The sequence below is a fragment of the Miniopterus schreibersii genome, assembly GCF_964146895.1.
Source record: "Miniopterus schreibersii genome assembly, chromosome: 2".
Taxonomy (NCBI): Eukaryota; Metazoa; Chordata; class Mammalia; order Chiroptera; family Miniopteridae; genus Miniopterus; species Miniopterus schreibersii.
The window spans coordinates 162,913,685-162,936,569 of record NC_138102.1 but is presented as its reverse complement, the minus strand read 5'-3'; the positions used below and the strand labels follow the sequence as shown (position 1 = coordinate 162,936,569).

At 39.4% G+C, this 22,885-nt stretch overlaps 1 protein-coding gene across 2 annotated transcripts in view; it reads right to left on the bottom strand.

Moving 5' to 3' along the window:
* RERG (RAS like estrogen regulated growth inhibitor) overlaps positions 1–21,726 on the bottom strand; it is a 95,199-nt gene extending 73,473 nt beyond the window's left edge. The window contains exons 1-2 of one of the 2 annotated variants that reach the window (XM_081130748.1): positions 21,421–21,726; positions 17,811–17,974 (exon numbers count right to left, since the gene is read on the bottom strand). In XM_081130748.1, coding sequence (XP_080986874.1) covers positions 17,811–17,871 — 61 coding nt within the window. In that variant the 5' untranslated portion in view covers positions 17,872–17,974; positions 21,421–21,726. The remainder of the gene's footprint in view (positions 1–17,810; positions 17,975–21,420) is intronic. The other variant, XM_081130749.1, reaches the window with a different exon arrangement.
* Between the last annotated feature and the right edge of the window lie 1,159 nt (positions 21,727–22,885).

The following is a 22,885-nucleotide window of genomic DNA, read 5'->3' as shown; positions in this document are numbered from 1 at the left end:
AAGGGACGAACCTAGGTTCTTGGGCAGAGATAATGAACATTATCAGCTTATTACGAGGCTGGTACAAACATGCTAGAAAATGACACCTTGTCTTAATCATCCTTGGGCCCCGAGGAAGTATTTCTCAGACTGATGCAGCCCCAAGAGTGGGCTTCATATTAGCAACAGTGTTCAAGTTTAAAGTCTCGGTGTGAAGGTCAATCAGGACTCCTCTGCTTCCAGGACCGTGGGCCTTGCACCAAAAGTATATGAAGAGTCAACTCCAGTAAACACATGAATGAAGGGAAAGCTTTTCACTCTTGGTGAGCATTTAGTTTACACTGAAAACGAAACCCATGCCACCTCTTCAGGGTGAGAAATTGTGTATTCCCCAATTACTGTCACTAATTCATTCAGAGGAAGGTATTTTATGCATAATGAGACTAGAGAGGAAAGGCTATTCTTACGCATTCATCGTACAGTTTATATTTTACAAGTACCGTTGAATCCTTCTGAATTGCTTCCACTGAAACCAAATGTCCTAGGCGAGGAGAAGAAAAACAAGACAGGCCAGGAATGAGGGAGAAAGGTTCTGTCCTAAAATAACCAAACCTCATCACTGGCATCTCAAGGGACCACAGGCCTTTTCAATCACAGACCAGGGGTTTTAATCTCATGTATAGTAACAATTACTAACATCGACCGAACATTTATTAGTTGCCAGGCACTGTTCTAAGTATGCTCATAGATTATCCCACTTAATACTTACAATGGCAACTGAGGCATTCTTCTCCAAATATTTACTGAGCACCTACAATGTGTCAAACTCTAGTGTGGGTGCTCGGACTACTGCACTGATCAAAACACACAAAAATGCCTGCATTCTGTAACTCACACTCCAGGGCAGCCAGGAAACAGCCCAGCCAGAATTTGAATCCAAGAAGTCTGGCTACTGAGCTGTAAAATTATTATAGCTATTAGCAGGTATCATGAAATACAGCCTCTTTGAGACAGACCAAGGAGAATCTCATAAACCACAAGTATGTAAATGAGAAACGACTGGGGGATATCTGTATTCTGTGATTTATATTACTGGAGTGCTGAGACGGAGCTCTTCTCAGTTGGAAAAGGACGAGCAGGGGCTTGAACTGAAAAGAGCTACTAGCATTGGAGTTGGCCCTGCTGGGGTCAAGTTCTGGCTCTGCCATTTCTTACACATATGCTGTGGGCAAGTTGTTAAACCTCTGTGAGGCTCGAGTTCCTCATCTGTAAGAGAAATTATAATAAGACCTAATTTATTGTGTTTTGGTGAGCTCTTTAATTGAGATATTATAAATACAAGGCTTCGTAAAGTGCCCAGTGTTATTATATAAAGTAAACTATTTTTATTATTTGCTGCTCATGGGCCCTCAAACCAGGCAACAGAACACCAGAAGCTATTTTGAGTTTTCTTAGGACTGTGAGACATGCACTTTATAAATTTTTGACTATACAGGTTGAAGCAGAATGGAGTTCTGTAGCCTCCTGTCTTCAGTGTGTGCGCACACGGGGTTAGGCAGTGCAGGGGGGAAGAAGGGCAGACGGCCCTGCATTACTCAGGGACCCCACTGAGCCTGCCTCTGACACCATGCGACCTTTACCAAGGAACCTGAGTCTTTCATCCTGTGTCATCAGCTTTGCTTCCTTTAGGTCTCTGCCCTCAGAATGGCCAGGTTACCCAGGGCCCATATAAAGCAAACATGCAAAGATCCCAAACTGCTTTGTCCATGAGGGTGTGACTTGACCTGGCCACTCCACATCTGGTGCCTTGGTTCTCTTTCCTTCACAAAGTCTGGGCTCTATTTCCTTTACTCTCTGCTTTCCTATCCTCTCTCTCAGTGAGGCTGTGCCCATTGGTAAATCCGTATGGTCTGACCCGTTGTTAGTAGCCTTCTCTCCTATGTGTATGGTTCTCAAAGGCACCTGCTTCTTTACCAAGAGGGATGCAGAACTCAAGTCCACTCAGGCCATGCCTCACTCCACTGACCACTCCATGTGATCAAATATAGATGTGGAAATTGCCTAGCTATGACTCTTCAAGATGTTGGTCACCCCCACCCATTTGGTCTTCCCCGTGTCTGAGTCAGTTTTCACAGGCTATTCTGAAACTCACAGGAAGGCGGCAAATGTGCGCACAGACTCAGAGACCTTATTCTGTAAGAGCATGTTGATTCTCAGCAGTCTCTTGCTATATGAAAACAAAGCTTCTGGGAGCTACCTCAAGTTTTATGCATAAGAATCCAAATGATAACACACTGAGTGCCCTAAAACCACACACATTTACCACCTCATGCTTCTGTAGGTTAGAAGTCTGACACAGGTCAGCAAGGCCTCTCTGGAGACTCTAGGAGAGAATCCATTTCCCTGCCTCCTCCACCTTCCAGAATCCACTCTCAATTCCTGGCTAATGGTCCCCTCTTCCATCTTCAAAGCCAGCACATTATATCTCTGTGACCATTCCTTGGTCAAATTTCCTCCTGACCTCCCTGGAAAGGTTTCTTCAGTGTTAGGGAATCACGTGATTAGGTTGGACTCACCTGGATAATCTAGGATAGTCTCCCCATTTCATGCGGAGGTCTCCCCATCTCCGCATAACTTCAATCACATCTGCAAAGGCGTTTTTTTGCCATGTAAGGTAACATATTCACAGGCTCTGGAAACTAGGACACAAATGTCTTTGGAGTAATTTATTCTGCCCATCACATTCCTCTCTCTGGCCTCCAAAGGGAATTAATTCCACATGCAAACACACTCATGCCATCCTAGCATCCTCAATATTCCCAACCCATTACTGTATCTACTCAAAGTCTAAAATCTCAGCTTAAACCTCATGAGTTCCAAAGTCCCAAATCTCATTATCTACCTAACATAAATCTCGTATGAGTAAGGCTCTGGGTGGCAACATAAGGTAGACTTTTTCTAATGCAAGTGTTTTGAAATAATTCAATTTTTGTTATTTCCATTGTTTACACAACATTTTATCAAATGTTTCCTTTTGGTAAGGGCACTGTGAGGAATGCTTTATTGAAATGATCACGAGTGCTTGCTTTGTTGTTGTTTTTCTTTTTCCTGCCTGTCCCAGGATATCTACTATGCACTATTTCAATCTTCTCATTCTGACTGTAGCTCTTTACTCCTAGGGTAGAGCTAGTCACATGTTTTTCTTATATTCCAATATTCTAAACTGCTGTTGGAATAAAAAAGCTAAACATGAGACTAAATAGAGACTAACTATTAAGCCCATTAATATCTCAAAATTCTCCATATGTTTAAAATGTAGAAAACACTACCATTCATAGTTGGTTTAGGTTCTGATTCTCTTAGCCAATACACACACACAAACACATGCACACATTCATGAAATAACAGTGGAGATGTAAAAACTATCTAATTCAATCTAATGGCTAGTCCACTATCTTTAAAATGTGGAGTTTGAGGAATTTGGTTTATTTTTGACTTTATAGATAAAGTGTTCCATAATTAAAATGAACTTGCTATTTCTTGGAAATTTCTTTACTTTTATTTGCATTTGTTCCTCAATAAAATGAAACCCTTTCACTGCAATAAAATTACTCTACAATAAATTTTGGGTCATTCAAACCAGAACATGTTAGAAATAAACTTATTAATAGTGTGAGTGATGCTGGAACTAGGCACAAAGTACACAGGACTTACAATAAACTTGACTGAGCAGATTGACAAAGGCATTTCCTAGACTAAAATGAATATTCTGTGTTGACCAACTCAGATAAAAGTGTTTACTTACTATGGCAATGCTACATTTCATAAACAAAAGATAATTTAAAAACTCTTGTTTCATGATACCTTAAATAGAACACATTTACAAAATGATTTAACAAAAAGCTCATGTTTTCTTGTGATGGTCAGCTTGAGGAATTTTTAAATTTGTACTGAACAAAAACCTTTTTACCGAATCTTAAAATATGACCTGAGAAAACTATATTGAAAGTTTCCACTTGCCATCAAGTCTGTTTATGCCAATTATTCTTCCAAAATAGCACCAGCATAATATAATTCTGAATAATGAATTATGGAATCAAAAGCAATCCTCAACTATGATGCTAGTGGTCCTTTGCATTTAGAAGAAGCAACATAGCCTTTAACGATATTTATTGACCTAGAAGTCTACAGCAGTAATTAATCATGAATTATTCATGGCAGATAAAAGATCTCTAGTTATCTGATGGAATACGATCCTACCCAATCTGCCCTCATAAAATGTTTGAAGCCTTCTGGCATTTTCCCTGTATAGAAGCCTGATTCTTTGGTTCACAAGAACATCTTGTAGTTCAGTGAAGGAAAAAAAAAACACACCCTCCTATTGTGATAAATAATGAAGAAAATCTCTGTAATCCAATATTTTTAACACATTTCATCATTTAAAATTTTTCACTTGACTATATATTTTCCTTAATGTTGACATGCTAGGACTTTCACATTTTTAAAAGCTTCTGAGTTTTGATTCTGGGATTCTTCTGGGTCAAATTATGAATGTACTCTCCCTTTCCACTGAGGGTGTTTAACAAACTTCACATTTTTCATATATTACGTGTTAAGTTCTTCGATCGTTCTTTAGAATGTCCATTCTCTTCCCTGACCATTTCCTTCACATACTGATGGGTCTCAAAAGCCAGCTAAGAGGTTTTAGCATTACATCATAGGCATGATTTGGAATAGAAATATTATAAACTGAGCTGAATAAAAATGTAATATAAGCCTATAAGATCTCTTAGTAGTTTAATCAGTTTCCTCTGTTCTGTTTCCTCATTTTCTCTAGTATGATTCAAGCAAAGTTCTTTTCATAGATACTGATTAATCTAAATTAATGTTCCTGAGTAACAAGGGAGAAAAGACAAGATGGGGAGAGGGGAAGAAAACATCTGTTAAGCACCTACAACTGTGCATGGCATTTAGTTAGAAATTTGGAGAGTATTCTGGATAAAATCACGGGCACCAGAGGCAAACTGTCTGGGTTTGAATCCTAGCTCTGCCAAAATCCTGTCACTACCTACATGACCCTGGGCAAGTTACTGACCTAATGCCTCTGGACCTCAAGCTCCTCATCTGTAAAGGAGGGATAATAGCAGGGCCAAATTTATAGAGTAGTTGTGATGATTACAGATGATTATATGAGTTCATATGTGTCAAGTCCTATAACAGTGGTTGGCTTATAGTCAATAATATAAGCATTAGCTAATTATTTTGATTGCAGATTTTATTATATATCATTTGGGTTTGGTGCACAACAGCCCTGCTATAAGATGGTTATTATCATCTCTGGCCACTCAGAGCATCTTCCCAGTACACCAAGGTTGTGGGTTCAATTTTTGGTCAGGGCACATACAACAATCAACCAATGAATGCATCAATAAGTGGAACAAAAAAATTGATTTTTTTTTCTCTCTCTCCTTCCTTTTCTCTCTCTAAAAAAAAAGACAGAGAGAGAGAGAGAGAGAGGGAGACATGGTTATTATCATCTGTGTTTTACTGAAGAGGAAACTGGAGCGCACCAAAGTTAAGTAAGCTCACCATGCACACAGCTAATAAATGGTGAGTCAGACTGGACTCCAAACCCATTGAAAGGAAATGGGGACTGATGCGCTAGCTCTCGGAAGCTTCAAAAGGGCCTTTCCTGTGCCTGGATCAACAAGATCCCAAGAGCTCTCCTTCCTTCCTAACCACCACTTAGTTCCTACCCCTTTCCTTTGTCATTTGTCCTTGCCCCCTTCTAATTCCAACATTAATGACATTTTGAAAAATAAAAAAATAAGAGGGAACTTTGGTCCACTTAGCACCATAACACTCTCACTGAACTTACAATATTTTACTCTCACTGCTTCCTTCAAGGTCTCCCCAAGTATTCCCCACTGATTTTTCTTCCTCTCACAGATTCCTATAGCATTTATGGCCTGAACTAAAATGTTAGAAGGCTGCCTTATGTGTGATCTAAAATGCTAAATTGCACATGCTTCAACATATAAGTTTCTGACAAGAAGTAGCTTATCAGATTTTAGCTTTTGAATACTCATGATGAGCTCTATCCTTTCTTGAAGGTTCTCCTTCCAATTCTTTCCCCAACTGTCTTTTCAAATAGACCCTGAGCCCAAATTGAGTCAAAGCTCAGTCCATTCTAAAATCTGTAGCTTAGTTGTATTCGTGCCATGTAATTGACATTGTGTCCATATCAATTTTCCTGGTTTTGATAACGTATTTTGATTATGTAACAAAGATGTTATCACTGGGGGAAGCTAGGTGAAGGGTACAAAAGAACTCTCTGTACTGTTCTTGCAACTCTGACAATTTTCTAAAAATAATTCAAGATAAAAATTTGGAAAAAAAACAAGCATTCTGCTGGAACAAAAACTATCATTGGATAATTTCTAATTGTGAGGCATACATGCCCAACAAAACACTATATAGTTCCTGAAAACAAGGACAGTCATATATAGTTCTCTGGGCTCCTCCCACAAATATTGACATTGCATTGGGCATTGGGTGGAAGGATGGAGAGGGTGGAAGAGTTGGGAACATAGGAGAAAGTTCATAAATATTTGTAAATTAAGTGGAAGACAAGAAATAAAGAGTTAAACTTTGTGACTCAAAGATTTAAATGTACAGTTACTATGCTCCTCATTTCACCTCTTTTGGAACACTGCTAGAAAAATAGATTCAAGATATAAAATATTTGAATGGAAATATAGTCCCAGGCATTGGAACAGATAAGCATTACTCATACTACCATGTGTGGTTGATTCTTCCTTTAAAACATCTAACTCAACATTTGTTGCCAAATGACTACGAAGCTGGCTCAGTTGCTGGGTTCCGTTGTAATTTATAAGGTTCTTAGTACAAAAAGAAGTCAAATACTTTTCAGACAGATAAATATTCACAATATTTTACTCTAACTCTTTTGTTTCTGGCTTTACTTCCCAAGTTACTGCCCAATGGCATAAAACAAAAGAAAACTTTTGAAAATACTTGTTAAAAGAACAGGAAATGCATCATCGAGAAAAAGATGTTATCTTTCTACGCCAAACAGTGGAAACTTATGAACTTTTCTTAATGCTGCAGTTCTTTCTACAAAATCACTGCTTCAATTTTATAAATGCCACTGTCAAAGAGCAATTTAAAATCATTTTTTCCAAATGTTGCAGAAAGAACAACTAACTTACTTTAATTTAGGTTCTACATTAGCCTTAACTTGACTGGGTGGATGTTGGTGTTAATAAACTCAAGGTTATGGGTTCAATTCCTATGTGGTCTACTTTAGCATCTCTCAGCAAAAAATTTGGTACCATGGTCTTAGACTATAAGTTTAACCCCTAGACACTTAATACTGTAGCTTAGGCCAACTCACCCTCACTACTGCAGAAGAGCCCAAAGTCTGATCTTAAAACCAAAGTTCAGCGTGTCACAGTCGCTGAGGCTTACACTTTGCTTTTTTAACAAAGCTTACCATACTAAGATGTGAATGAAAAATTCTAGTCTTAAGGAACCACAGAAAAGCCTCACATTGCTCTGCCCCCAGAGTAGTTTTTGGTACATTTAGTCTGGCTACTCCCATTAGAATATTAGCTTCATGGAGGCAGAGAGCGTGTCTGTTCTTTTTTACACTGTATCATCTGTACCCAAGACAGTGCCTGGCTCTCCATGTTTATTATATGCAACTCACAAAAAGCAATATGCTTTTTCAAAGCTGAAAACACCTATTTCAAGCAGAAATTGAGTACTTAGCAAATTTAGCAATGGTTCCCAAAATGTGGTCCCCAGACTAGCAGCACAAGCATCGTCTGGGAACTTGTTAGAAATACAAGTTCTCTGGCCCTTCCACAAATTTACGGAATCAGAACCTCTGGGATTGGGGTCCTGAAGCATATATTTTAATAAGCCTTCAGTGTGAGTCCAAGGCAGGCTAAAGTTTGATATCTACCAATTTAACCCAATGAAGGAAACCCTTTCCTGCACTCAGCTCTGACTTGCAGCAGCAGTCCCAAATCCCATAAATTCAGCCATTCTAGTACAAAAGATACATACATATCTGGGAATGAGTCTCTGGAAAATGACTTTATGTACAGAATAGATATTTGGACCAATAAAAGGTTCACTCTTGCACTTTACATAGCAATGTAACTTAAGTCGTAAGACAAGAATGTGAGACAGAAACAAAAAATGTTAAATAAAATATTAAACAAGGGACTATAACTGTAAGGCTTCTTCCCAAGTCACCCTTTTTATGGCAAATCTAAACAGAACTTATTTGATGAGTAAGGAAGTGATATGATGTTAATGCCTCCAGACCAAGAGCCAAAGGCCTTTGTTTTTCTTTACTAGCTTTATTATCCCAAAACCTCACTGGGATTCTTCATCACTTCAATGAGCTAAATAATACCAAAGTGGAAAATTCTATGATTCAATGAGAGCATCAGGGATCTATAATGTTCCAAAACCAACAGATTTCTAGGTGACACAAAGTGGGGGAGGACGATACTTATGTTGGATCCAAAAGGCTCCTGGCAGGCCAGAGGGTAGGTTAAATCTAACAAAACAGTAGTTAAAAGGATGAAAATAAACCTCTACACCTGGGTTAAAATACACATACTCAGGTACAGGTTTGAGAAGAGATGTGACTCAGCAACAGCATATAAGCAGTGTGTTCCCCCAAAAATGTATGCACACTTTAATAGCTGAGGGCTCAATTTTGATAAAATGTATTTTAATAAACACTGCCTTTATAATTATTCAAAGTGTCTGTATACATTTTTTGGGACACCCTATATATATGCAGTAAACTCCCCAGCAGCCATCACTGCATCCACTGTCACCCTGAAAGCAACAGTGACTTTAGGATGTCTTAGCAGAAGCAAAGTATCTAACAGCAAAACCACAGTTGCGCTCTGATCTGGTCTGGGCATCCCACATCTGAAAGACTGCATTCATTTCCAGGCCCCACACTTTATGCAGTGCGGGTAGAGGGGGGAAATAAGGATGGTGCTGTGAGTAGAAACCATGACCTCCGTAGGGCAAATTTGGTGACTATGATTAACCAGATTCTGGAAGAGAAAACTCAAGCATGAGTTGAGGCATGCTGGCTATCTTCAAATATGTTGAGGGCTGTCAAAAGGAAAAGAGATTTAAAGTGCTCTGTGTAATTCTAAGGGGTTAAACTTGAAGTCAATGAGTAGAAATGCATGAATAGCCTTTGGTTCCAAAGAAGGTAAAGTAACAAACAGAAAGGGTTTTGATAGTTTTCCATGCCAATTAGGCTGGACTATAGTACCCAGTTATTTAACCAAACATTAATGTAGGGGTTAGTGTGAACGTGTTTTGTAGATGTGGTTAACATCTACGATCAGCTGACATTAAGTAAAGGAGATTAGTCTTAATAATGTGGGTGGGACTCATTCAATTACTGGAAGGCCTTTAGTGCAAACCCTGAGGTTTCCCAGAGTGAAAGAAATTCTGCCTTAAGATTGCAACATAATTCCTACCTGAGTTTCCAGCCTGCCAGCCTCTCTACGGAGTGCAGTCTTGCCAGCTCTATAATAGACAGATAGATGATAGATGATGATAGATAGATAGATAGATAGATGATAGATGATAGATGATAGATAGATACATAGATATACATAGATGACAGATAGATGACAGATAGATACAGATAGATGATAGATAGATGATAGATGATAAATTAGATAGATAGATAGATAGATAGATAGATAGATAGATAGATAGATGATAGATAGATAGATAGATAGATAGATAGATAGATAGACAGATAGATAGATGATAGATAAGACACAGACAGACAGTTTCCTATCGGTTCTGTTACTCTGGAAGACTGTGACTGATACAGTTGTCCGAGGATGGAATGGTCTACTTCTAGTCATGTTGTGTTCCTGTCACTGAAGATACTCAAGTGAAGGTGAGGAAACCACTTTGGTTAAATTGGGAGTCCATTTAAAATATATGGCTCTTAATCAAATTATAAAGCATGTACAGATCACATAGTCTAATTCAATTTATTTGTTTTACTGAGGATCCAGTCTCTGTTAATTACTATGTGAGGCTCTGGGGCTATAACAATGAGTAGAAATAGCTACTGCTCTGCCTTCCTGGAATGTACATGAATTCTGTACTATGTGCAGGCTATTCCAGAACACAAAGTTGGTGCTCAACACACACGTTGAATGAATAATTGAATAATAAATAAAAACATAGTTTAAGATTATAGGGAAATATACAGATACATATATTTATATATTATGTAAGAAATACTTCTATCAAAAATCTTTAAATGTTTTAAAGCTTTAATTTTTTAATAAGGATAAGATTTGATTATCAAATAATTCTATAACAAGCCACCCTTCCTTCTCCAATAAAGCAGAAGTCTAAACTATTTACCTAAGTAGTTTAGACTCTTTTTTACCTACTGATCCTAAAAAAGACCCTGACTCAATATCTACTCATTGTACATATTTGAAAGATCAAATTATAAAGCACAGAAACTATACTCCCCGGAGAGTCTGTAATGTTATGTTCGCAGTGGGTGAACACTAACAGCTGACTGCTGGACTGAGCATGCTCCACTGGCCTCCAGCAATGGACAGACAAAGAGCTCCCCATACTGCTTTTCCAAACAGAAATGTTAAGGAACAAAGGGGGGGAAATGCATAAATTTCAATAACAAGGACATCGGAGTGTGAAATCCACATTTGTATCACAGTTGTAATTTTTCAAAGTACCTTCAAAGCCCATCCTACCTGCATCAATGTAAATCAATAAATCAATAAATAAGCAAACGAATGTATCATTTGATGGACAAATGGAAAGAGACATGAATGAGATAAAGCTAAAGTTTTGACCCTAATTTTTTCAGTCAGGACAGTTGGTACTTTTTTAAAGTTTTAACTGTTATATCATATTGACAGGACATATGCAATGCATTCTTTTTTGATAACAATGAGAAAGTTATTCTTAAGTAGGACATGATTCATCAGTTTCTTTACACTTGATCCAGAGCCATAAGAAATGGAATACTGCATCGCAGGAGAACTTTCTTATATAGACGGGCTGCTGAGAATCTCAGCTGTATTGACGGGAAGCACACCCAGGACTCCCAAGCTGGGCCATGCCTCGGTTTATTCACTGATTACTGGAATTTTTTCATAAAAACAAAACTCATCTGTTTTATAAGGTTCATATTATAAAATTCTAATGATCATCTCATTTCCTAATGTAAGGCGTTTGAAAGGACACGGAGAAGAATGGAGCGATACAAAATGAAAACATTTAGTAGCAAAGTTGCAAGAATCTTCCTAGAGTCATAAGCAGTGATTCAAGACCTGGCTGTGGCACCAAGAAGCTGGGTGATCTAGGTAAGCATCTCTCTTCTTTTTTATATACTGTACACACACACACATATACACTTCTCTCATATCTTATATATATTTATTTATACTTCAAATATACGTGTATATATATATTTCAGATTACCTTTCTTTGTAATATAACTACTTTCTTTTTAAATGGGATGGAAGAAATTATGGCTGTTTTTCTGAAACCACATCAATTTTCAAAGGCAGCTGTAGCAACAGAGGTGCTTTTGCACTGGAATTTTGGCTTCAAGGCCAGTACCACCTTGAAAATTTGGCTCGTTTCCCCAAACCCATAAGTTGGAAAAATACCAGAAATAAAAAGGGGAATTACAAGGATGATTTACAATTCTCTTCACTCCCTTCCCTCAAAGTTAGTCTTGTCAGTTGCCAAGAAAACAAGTCAAGATCAAAATGGAAATGAATGATGACTGATAATTAACTACAGGAAAATGTTTCGATGAATAAATTAGTCATCAGTTAAAAATAAAGGACAAATAAATTTTAATAATATATTTGAATAGAAAAATAGCAGAGACAGAGATATATGTCCTTTTGGTTTTGAAGAAACAGTTCTTGATTTTGTTTTTCAGTACTGTTTCCTCCATAATCATATTTTTCTTAAGAGAAGAGCCTAAGAATTGGTCATTACCAATCTATAAAATGTTTACCCACCAGGATACAACTGATTTTCATGATTTTAATTTTTCTTCCTTTTCTTCCTTATGTTTACCTTTTTTTTCCTAAGCCAGCATAAGCATCATTCCTCCCCTTTGCTTTTCCTGGGAATGCAAGAAAGGTCAGTGCGACTTACACCTTGCACAGTCTGACTTTTACACATATCCAAAGGATACTCCTGCAATCTGAAAATACCCTCGTATTCTTCTTGGGGTGAAAGAAACAAATGACAACCAACTCACCTAGGCTGTTTGCCTCTTTTTGCTTTTCTATCTTTGCAGGTAAAGAAAAGTCTCAGATAACCATACCACCATATTTTATGACAACGGAATGGCTATTTTTCTAGCCCCATCCAAACCTGTCTCAAGGCCACTTTCCTCCCTTCAGTCCAATCCTTTAAGAAACAATTATTCCTCTAACCACCAGCCACACAAGGAAACAATGGGCCTTTTTTCTGGTAATCCTTCAGTTTCAACCACCACCTAGGAAGGGCTTTCTCCCCCCCCCCCACACACACACACACATGTCCAGGAGCTATGGAAGTTCTATACCCACTTGAACCATAATCTGTCCCTCTTCTTACCTAGACAAATTTTAAATAAAATTTAGCTTTAGGATTAATTATATAATCTTAGAACAGGAATGACCAAGAACTTGAAGAGCTGATTAGGACCACAAATTGTAAAAGTACAGGACTGTTGTCAGTGCTGACATTTATTCGACGTGCCACCCTGAAGCTATTTCCTAGACTGTGGTCATCAAACAGGACCTGAAGTCCAGGTGTTACTGAAGCTGCAGATCAACTTGCTATATCTTCCTGAAGGAATCCACTTTAGTCACTGGTTTTGGGGGGAAATCACTTTTATAGTCTAACAAACATAGATATGGGTTAATATTAAATTTTACATACATTTTATATTATTAATAAGGCATGCAAAATAATTACATGATTGTAATGCGATGCTTACATACCCTAAATGCCCTAGATCTTTCTCTTCTTCTTTTAGAAGTACTTTGAAAACAAGGTTCAAGAAGCATCATACTACACCGTTAAGTTGAAGTGAAGGGAAAGAACTAGGTTATAGCTACTGAAAGTAGAGAAACGTTTCTAAAACACAAAGGTCAGTTCCATAGCATAGGGAAATGGACCTATCCAAGATGCTATTGACATTGTGTATATTTAATACATATAGGAAAATATAATGTCTCATACACATACTCCAGCCATAATGTACACATATATGTTAAAGCCGTGTTTAGAAAAGGCGCATGTAAAATCAAAATCATCCCTGTTTCACTTGAAAACAAGAAGAAAATACTTTTCAAAACTTTTTATAATTGAGAAAGAGAGAGAGAAAGAGAGAAAGCAAAAAGCAAACAGGCAAGAGCAAGAAAAAGGAAGAAAAAGTACATCACTTCTCTTTTCTCAAGGGGAAAAATTCCACAGGCTTGTTAGTGTTTGGCACCCAATTTCTCGCTCAGCAATCTGAATCCGTGAGCTACAGTCTTCACGGATGAGCGCATCAGCCCGCTTTTGAATTAGAGGATAGCATTACTCAATTAACTCTGAGACTAGCCCTTTCAAGAAATATATTTAGCTATGGCACACACTATTTCAATTCTACAATGAGAATGTCAACTGTAAAACTAAATTTGAAAGTTCAGTTGTTTTTCTCTCAGCCCCTCCCACACTTACCACAAATTTGAATAATATGAATCCAGGAACCATTTAAATAAATATGGTGTGCATTCCAGGTTATGTGGCAAATCTTATTGCTTTAATTACTTGGAATGTGTCAACGTATAGGCCTGACACACACAAGTAAGGATATCTATATCCTACATGTCATGTTTTAGGACTTTACCCTTAGCCAGCGGATAGAAGACGAAATGGGCTTTGGAATCGTGGTTCTGTGCTTTGCAGTAACCCCACAGTGCTCACCGTGCTGAGTCAGAAAGCCCCCTAAGTCAACAAGCAAGCTCACCAGAAGACAGAGCTGCAAGGTAAAATCAGAAGAAAGAATAATCTCCCAACACAAAAGACCATGGAAATGCAGCCAGGTGTGTAAAATACTGCCCTATGTGCACACCCCCCCCTCACATGCTTTATCCGTATTTCTTAGTAATTGAGACATTATTAAATTTTGCCTACAAGGACACTTCTTTGGTCAACTCACCAAGCAAAACACTCTGGTTAACGTGAAATTCTGTTTTAAACATAGAGGGCACATATATTACCTGGGATTAGAAAGCTGTCTACCACAGAGCAGAAGCACTTTCAAATTTAAGGGTGTTAATTTATTAATGACATTAACTTATTTCTGGCTGTTCTCCCAAGATTTCCAAGATATAAGCCATGAGAAGTATTGTTCTGATCATCAGTTGTCAAGCTGTAATTGACATTATCCAGACTTTCCATTTAAGGGAAAGCGCGTGTGTGTGTGTGTGTGTGTGTGTGTGTGTGTGTGTGTGTTTGTGGGGGGTGCTGAGTAGCAATAGAGAACCTTTGTCTTGTAAGATTTCTGACTTTTACTGAAAACCACTTGAATGTAAATATATCTTGTATGTTTCACTAAATAACTTACAAATTAAAATAAACATTACTCAAAAAATTATAACATAATCTAACTCTTGAGCACTTGCACTTGCTATGTGCCAGGTGCTGTTCTAATAAACTTGTGTGTAATAACTTATTCAATCCTAACAACTCTTTGAGGTAGGCACTATTATACCCTTTTTATAGTTGAGGAAATTGAGAAGTTAAGTAACTTGCCAAAGTTGCCAAGTTCACACAGCTAATCAAGTGCAGGTTTGGGAGTCAAATCTAACAACTCATGCTTTCGACACCAGGCTATGCTACTCTCTCTGTTAGCAAATGGACAAGATGGTCTTATTTACCCCAAACTCAATTTGGTATTGAGTGTGGGGAAAGTGGATGGGAGAGGTAAGATCTGAGGCCTCTGAAACAATTCACACGGACCCAAATCAAACCAGAGCCACTCAGCTTCTATCCGTCCAAGATCCCAAGCTGGCTCCCCCAGGAATACTTCCCGCGCTGGGTGTTTAGAGAGAAACACTTAGTTTGAGCCTGTGTGAAGATCATGTCCATTTTTGGGAGGCATATGAATAAGTGAGGAGCTGCAGTTACATTCTTGCAGCCTTAAAAAAAAGAAGTTACTAATACGACTGATACAGCCAGTATAATAGGAAGGTGAACATGTGGTATAATGAATAGGCAAAGACATTATATTTACAAAGGTTTATAGAATAAACTTGATAGATATGAAGTATTCTGTGGTTGTTTTCACTAAACTGTGGGTAAAGGTTTCAGAATTCTCTCCCATGCTTAATTCAAACCAACAGTACTTTGAAATGTGAGGTGTGGTTACAAGGTCTCAGGAGAACAGTCTAATGTTGAAATAGGAAAACACTGTGCATGAGTGACAGACAAAAGACAACTGTTTAAAGGCATGCGGTCTATCATTGTCATTTTAACCTGAATGAAAAGAAATACAAGTGACAGAATGTAATAGTCTAAAGAAGATTCATTAATTAAAAAACCATAGGATTTTAGAGTTAGCAAGGGCCTTAGTGAACAAATTCAACTTCTGCATTTTACATAAATAAAGCCGAGGTCATCAGAACTTGTAGTCTGTGTGCAGGTGTTAACCTCAGCTGCGGGGAGAGTATACGGAGTGAGAAGACAAGAGGATGGTACGTAGGGCCCTGGGAACCCCGGTTTTTGAGAGGTGGGCCCGTGAAGGCAGCTGGTTAGGGACCAGTGTCATGCCCTGGGAGCCTGGGAAGAAAGAAGTTTTAGAAAAAATAAGTGATTGTGCTGAGTGATAACAAGAAGTCACAGAAGACCAGAACTGGGAAATGTTCATCATGTTTGTTGGCTATTGATCAATAGCGACCTTGGTAAAAGCAGTCTCTGTAGCATGTCTGCCATGCTTTAAGCAATGAATGGGAGATTAAAAAAAAATAAGTTAAGACAGGGCAGGGCCTACATTCAATAAGCTTGGAGAAAAGAAAAAGATGGAGAAGTGTACGAAGAAATGATTAAGAAAAGCGATGGGTGGAAATGAGGAAAGTAACTGAGATAATACCTGAAACAATTCTGGGGGGACACAAAGAAAACTAGGGTCTAAGTTTAGGCTGCTGAGTTCGCTTGATGGGAGGTACACAGTTTGCTCTGAGATGAATAGACATACAGCTAAGTGGTTCTCCCAACTGATTTTTTTATTTTTAACTTTCCAAACCATGTGGAACTTATTTTGATAAATGACATAAGGGTAATAGATCGCCTTCCCTTATTGCCTATGACACATTTTGAACGAATGAATAATAAACAGTCAGCCCCTGGCTTGACCCTTCAGTCGCCAAGGACTTAGATGAACACAGGCCTTCCCACACACTCCCTTGCCTCCAGCCTCCACTCACTGGCACAGTTTCCTCCTTCTCCAGATCCTTCCACCAGCTACAGAAAATAGGCTCTCATGCCCAGGAAACTGAGGACATTAATGGGGAGGAGTTAAACTATCTTCAATCTCATCTCCAGAACGCTGGCAGTTTCTCAGCCTTGCCAACTATCTATTTTCTTTGCTTGGTTTCTGCCAGAGGCAAGAGTAAGCAGCAAGTAAAAAAAAAAAAAAAAAAAAAGAGTGACATCAGATAAGATTAAAAGAAAAAAGAAAGCCATAGACTAGGGAAGATTTACTGCTGAAATTAAACCAGAGAACAGGCGAGGAAAGAGAGGTGGGTCACAAAATTAAAAGCTGCACATGTGTGTTTGTTTAAGATTATGTGGATTACCTATTGTATTGGTTGATCCAAATGGGTTTCCCTCTGCACACGCCCTCCTCCCAGAAAAGTCCTCTCCTAAGAACCAAAAGCTCCATGTGCAAAGTCATTCATGGGTTTTTTCTCTGGTAAGAGATCAAGGCAACATTATCTGAAAAGCCATGTAGCCCTCACATTTTAGCAACACCTACTTTAGCATTCTTTAATTACAAGATCTGAGATATGTTCTTCAAATTGGATTAGATACATTGTCACTTCCACCATTCTACCCTTAATTTTGAAGGTCTGTAAGCTGTCTCTCAGGTGGAGAATAAATAAGCCTTTATAACTGTGTGAGAATTTTCTAATGTGAGCCAGAATTTGATAATTAAATTCACCCCAGAGGCCCTGGCAATAGTCGCCTTGCTTGGTCACTCTAAGTTCTCACCAGTCCTCCCCAATTTTAGAAGTATTGGACAACAATGCAATTGTTTCTTATAAAAATATATTTATTCAACAAGCACTTATTAAGCATCCAACACACCCTTGACATTGGGCTGGTTGCTGAGAATATTAAGATGAATGAGATATAAAATTGGCCCCTTAGGATTTCATATAGAGAAAAAAGCAAATAGATTTTTAATTTCCGCAATCTGATTTCTTTAGAGGTTTGTTTAATATCCTTCCTCAGAATACAAAGACCTATGATACATCCATTGCCTTATGTATTATCAACAAAGCTACTTTTTCATGAATAAGCAAAAAGAGCACATAAAACTTGGCTATGCAGAATTAAAGCTTTAGATAAAGAAAAAGAGACTTCATCTAAAAGAAAAATACCTGGGAATATGAGAAATGCCAACCACCCTCCTGCCCAATCCCAGGAAGAAATAACAAAGACACGCACACACACGCCCCAACAACCACCACAAAACTTACCTGACTTTCCCACGCCTGCTCTTCCAAATATTGCCAACTTGACCTCTGCACTTTTAGCCATACTGGGTGGTGGTAGACAGCTCACTGTCGTTCAAACTAAAGAGCTAAGAAAATCGCTTCAGTTCCAGCCTTTGGGTTCACCATATCATTGCAAATCTGCAATCCTTAAACAAAAGAGATTTGGGAATTCATAAGTGACTGGAGAAATTAATATTTATTAAGTATCTCTTCTATGCCAACCACCATTCAACTTTATCAGCATTTTCTATTTTGACCTTCACCGCAATCCTGTGAGGAGACTGTAGTAATTTACCGTGAACTATTCAACTATTAAATGACAGATCCAGGACTTGAACGTTGGATCTGTTTTGGTTCTAAAACATGCATATTTTCACTCACAATAGCATTGTGTAAAGTACTTCTTCAAAGAATATTTTCGTGAAGGCATTGTTTTATTGTCAGTAATAGAACAAATATTTGAAGTATGTGACTACATGTGTTTATGGTGTGTCTGTAAACATCCAAGATGCAAATGTATGTGATGGGAGAGTCACATTTGGAACTCTTTATCTATTATTTCCCTTTGGGCCAAATGATATACATTCATATTAGTCAATCCCAATGTAATACGATTGAATTGGCATTTCAAGGTTTAAATTTTATCTCAGTTCACACTAGATGACATGATCAAGTCATGTGATAGATACACATGTTCCAAGAATTGATATATGATATCTAGATCATATTTTAGTATTTTTCTGAGCCCAATGGCCTGATACCCAAAAAGAAATGCCATGCCCTGACTTCTGATTCCTTTTCTATGACGACTTAAAGTAAATTAGTTTATGGTATTGTCCTAACACAGGAAATTATATTACATACAACGAAAGCACATTTTATAAGGGGTAAGGGGGATGCTTTAGAAAAGACACCTAGGTTCTTAGTACCATAGAAATGCAAAGTTGAAAAGAGCCTTGGGGTAAACCAAAGAATCCTCCAGCCATTGCAGGAATCCTTCCTTATGGTCAGACAACCGTCCAACAACCATCCTGCGTCTAACTTACCACTCTCAGGTGTGGAGGGGAAAGGGCAGCATTAAGTCAGCCTTTTCTTTTCTTTCCTTTCACTCAGGACCCTTCACGTAGCCCAGCAGCTATGAGGACTTTTGCCCCACCTTAGGCTCCACTTTCTAGGTAAAAGAAGGCTTCTTCCCTTGCTTGTCATTGGATATAGGGTCTAGTTTATGTTCTTTTGGACTCTCACCTTCCCTCCTCACCATATGCAGCTCTCTCCTCTGACACTTGCCATTTTAATCACTCTAATAATGTGGCACCCACTGCATTCTCCATTTGAGATGTGACCTCACAAAACTGACCCAATACAAGTTCATTGAGATTTTCCCTGTTCCTTATCTGGGCACTGTGGTTGTATTGCCACACAGGCACTCACATCTTCTACATGAGCTTCAGACTTCCCCATTCTGAACTTGCGCTGCCAATGTCTTAAACCTAAATACAAGACTTCACTTTTATCCTTGTTAAACTTAATCACACCCATCTTCATTTCATCCAGTTTTCCAGTCTGTAAAGAGAATTCTGAAACACTAACCTGTTATCTAAATGTGTAAACTGCTCCTGCCAGCGCTTTGTCATCTACAAATTTCCCAAAACAGCTTCTCCAGTGAAAGATAAAAGTAAAAAAAGTAAAAATCCTCTGAAAAAGTATTTCTCTAACGACATCAATATGTAATTGTTTTCTTCATTATGCATCTAAAGCATCAACCTGTACCTAATATATTTTGTATTTGTTGGTTTCCAAAGTGCCAGAGCTTCCTCTGCAGGCTGGAAAGGTCAAAAGGAACAATAGCTATTGCTTCCTTCATCCCCAGTGATGAAAAAACTTCTTAGTAATCATTGATAGTACCAAACCAGAAGCTTTAACATCTGTAATTTGTCCAGTCCCACTCTTTGGCAAAAGATAATAGGATGTTCTTATTTTAACTGTATACGCATTCATTAAGAAGAGGCTCTGTGTTTAGTGCTTCATCACATAAGTTTCACAGAAGCATAATATAAAAGATGCATTAACCATGTAAATTCTGTACAAGAATGGCAAGCATTTCTTTGAAACATAGACCATGCAAGTGTCTGGAGCCTGTATAAACCACAATTTGTTATTTCAGGCAAAACTGTTCATTCCCATGCACAGAAAATCTATGCAATTACTTATTGGATTGATGTGTCACGAAAGTAACCATCAAATGTGTTTTAAAAAACAAACATTTGTTAAGACAAATATTTCAGTAACTACCAAATGGCCTCAGGGGAATAGGATTTTCACATAAGAAAGAGAAACTGTTGGGATTTTTTTTCATTTATAACCTAATAAAGACACAGCTGGTTATAGTCAATCTTATGTCATGTTTAAAAAAATGACTTAAAGACACAAAATGAGATAGGTCCTTCAATATTTTATATCTCTCATAAAAATGTAAAAAGTTACATTTGACAAAGTTAGAGAACAAAGATAAACGTGTACATGGTAATAAGTGAGCTGTTGCCAAATTTCTGATGTTCAAAAGAATTCATAAACTAAGACAGTCCATAACATGGATCTAAAAAAACATTTGTTTTAATGTGGTTGTGCAGAAATATTCTGGCAGAGCCGAAAAGCTGCCATTCACTTTTTATATAGACCATGCTTAATTAGGACAAAAACTGAGTTCCTAACACTCCTAAAGCTAAACTCACACATAGATATTTGAGAGGTTATAGGTTTGGTGATTTTTTTCTAAACCTAAAAGACCTAAAAGAAAACTTAGAAAGAAGGAAAAAAAAAAGATAGCCTCCAAATCCTATGTTATTATTAATGCATTAATCGATTCATCCCACACTTATGCTCAGCATAGACAAACAGAGTGGCCACCTTCCGGGAGCTTACAATTTGTCAGACTTATGACATTTGGGTCACTAATAACCTTACTTAAATAACGTTTAAAGAAAGGTTTCATTCATAATCAATCATTCCCAAGACTACTTGTCAAGGCCCATGCTTCCCACTTCCTCTTGGCTTAAAAAAAAAGCCTCTTTATAAGGTAATCGTTTTTCTAACGAACTTCTGTATTTATCATCAAAATAAAGTGCAGCTGTTCAGGAAAGCAAGGAATTCAGCCCGGCGTGGGAATGAGATTCGCCTTGGGCTGCCCCTGCTCAAGCTCTGAAATCGACTTTTCCTCGGCTCATCCCCGGGAATTCTCCCCCGTCTGGGGGCGCAGCACCCGCAGCGACGGGAACAATCGTGCAAGGCCCCGGCCAGGGCGCGGCTCCGGCCGCAACAGGTAGCCCGGGGCACACGCAGCCCCCGGCGCCGCAGGCCACTGGCCCGCAGCCGAGAGAGGAGCGCGGCCGGAGCCAAAGGCGTCCCCGCCCCAGCTCGCAGGGGGGCGCTGTCCGGCTCCCCGCGCCCGCAGCTCCTTCTCAGCGACCCCCCGGGCCGGCCTGGGGGGCCGGGGACCCGGAGGACCCACCCAGAAGCCGAGCGTGCAGGGACACGGGCGGGTCTGCGGGGAGTCGTCCCGAAAGAGCCACCTGGGCACGTGCGTGACACTCACCTGCTCGCAAGCCCCAGGCCGGGAGAAGCGCGGTCCCCGCAAGTTCGGATCAGTCCCGCGCGCCGCGAAGCCCCCCCGCGCTCTGCAGCCCAGCCGGCGGGCTGCGCTTCCGAGCTGCTGGGCTGCGATCGCGGTCGGGAGCGGCGGCAGCAACGGCAGCAAATGCGGGCGGACGGGCGGACGGGCGGACGGGCGGACGGGCGGACGGGGGGAGACGCCTCGCTCGCGCTCGCGCTCGCCCCGACTAGCGGCGGAGGGACTGCGGCAGGACGCGAGCGCAGCCCGCTCCGCCGCCGGCGCTGCAGTGCGACGCTTGGGCGCCCCCTACTGGGCAGGGGTCGCGCCTCACCCCTGGAGAGTGGACTGTCCGTCCGCTTTCTCCACGCCGCGCCCGAGCTGGCTCCCCGCTCCCCTCGCTCCGCTCCCAGCCTCTAGGTTCTCGCGCAAGGACCTCTTCCCTTACTAAGAATGTTGCGCATGAAAGGTGTTTTCGATTTCTGACTTTAACGGACGTTTTGAGGGCTGTTCAATTACCCCCGCTGTACCCAGGAGAAAACTGAAAGAGAGGATCGACAGCTTGTCCAAAGCTAGTATCTTGTTGAAATGAAGTCCAGGTCGAACTGGAAGCTGAGAGATGCTAGGAGGGACATACGTGCTGAATTCAACTGAAATTTCTTGTTACATATTTGAGAAAGTTCTGAAAGCTTTACATTTTCCGTGCAAGATCAGCACTAACAATATTTGAACCAAAGTCATGCTCCAAACCTAACAAAGATGATTACTTTTTCTGCTGTGCTAGACCTGCTTTCACCTCTCATTTCATTTGATGTTTTTACCTCCCTTGACGTAAGCACTAGTATCCTAATTACCAGCCTTTCACAGATGAGGGGGTGAGTTTCAGTCAGGTGAAATGACTTCCCAAAGACTATCAAAGGAACAGGAAACATTTAAGCTATTTTTTTTTCCGGACTTGTATCTTTCTTTCCTTTGTCTGGTCCCCTTCCCCCAATGTTTTGCAGGGAATAAGCCAGTGGTTCCCTGGGGAGTGCAAAACTGCAGCTTCCAGGTGAAGCTGCCCAAATGACATGCCTATAATGTCTGGCCTTCCCTGTTTCTTTCCTATTATTAGTAACTAGCTAATTAAAATTGTATCAAACTTTAAACTAATTCAAGAACTGAGAATTCTTTAATTTTGATACAAAGAAGTGGTGGTCACAGCTGACAATGGAAGAAGAATAACCTAATACGGGCAGAAGAATGTAGATTATGTAATAAATCTGAAACCAAGGAGCAAAGAACTGGTTTTCCTAAGCCAAGCTACCACTAAGACCTTTACTGGTTCTCTAACAGGAATAAATTGCAAAGTAATGTCAAAAGACTCTGTGCAATATATGCAAATGTGTGCAAATATTCCTGAGTTCACAACATAAAATACTAATTCTCAGATTACCTATTTTTGTTTCTG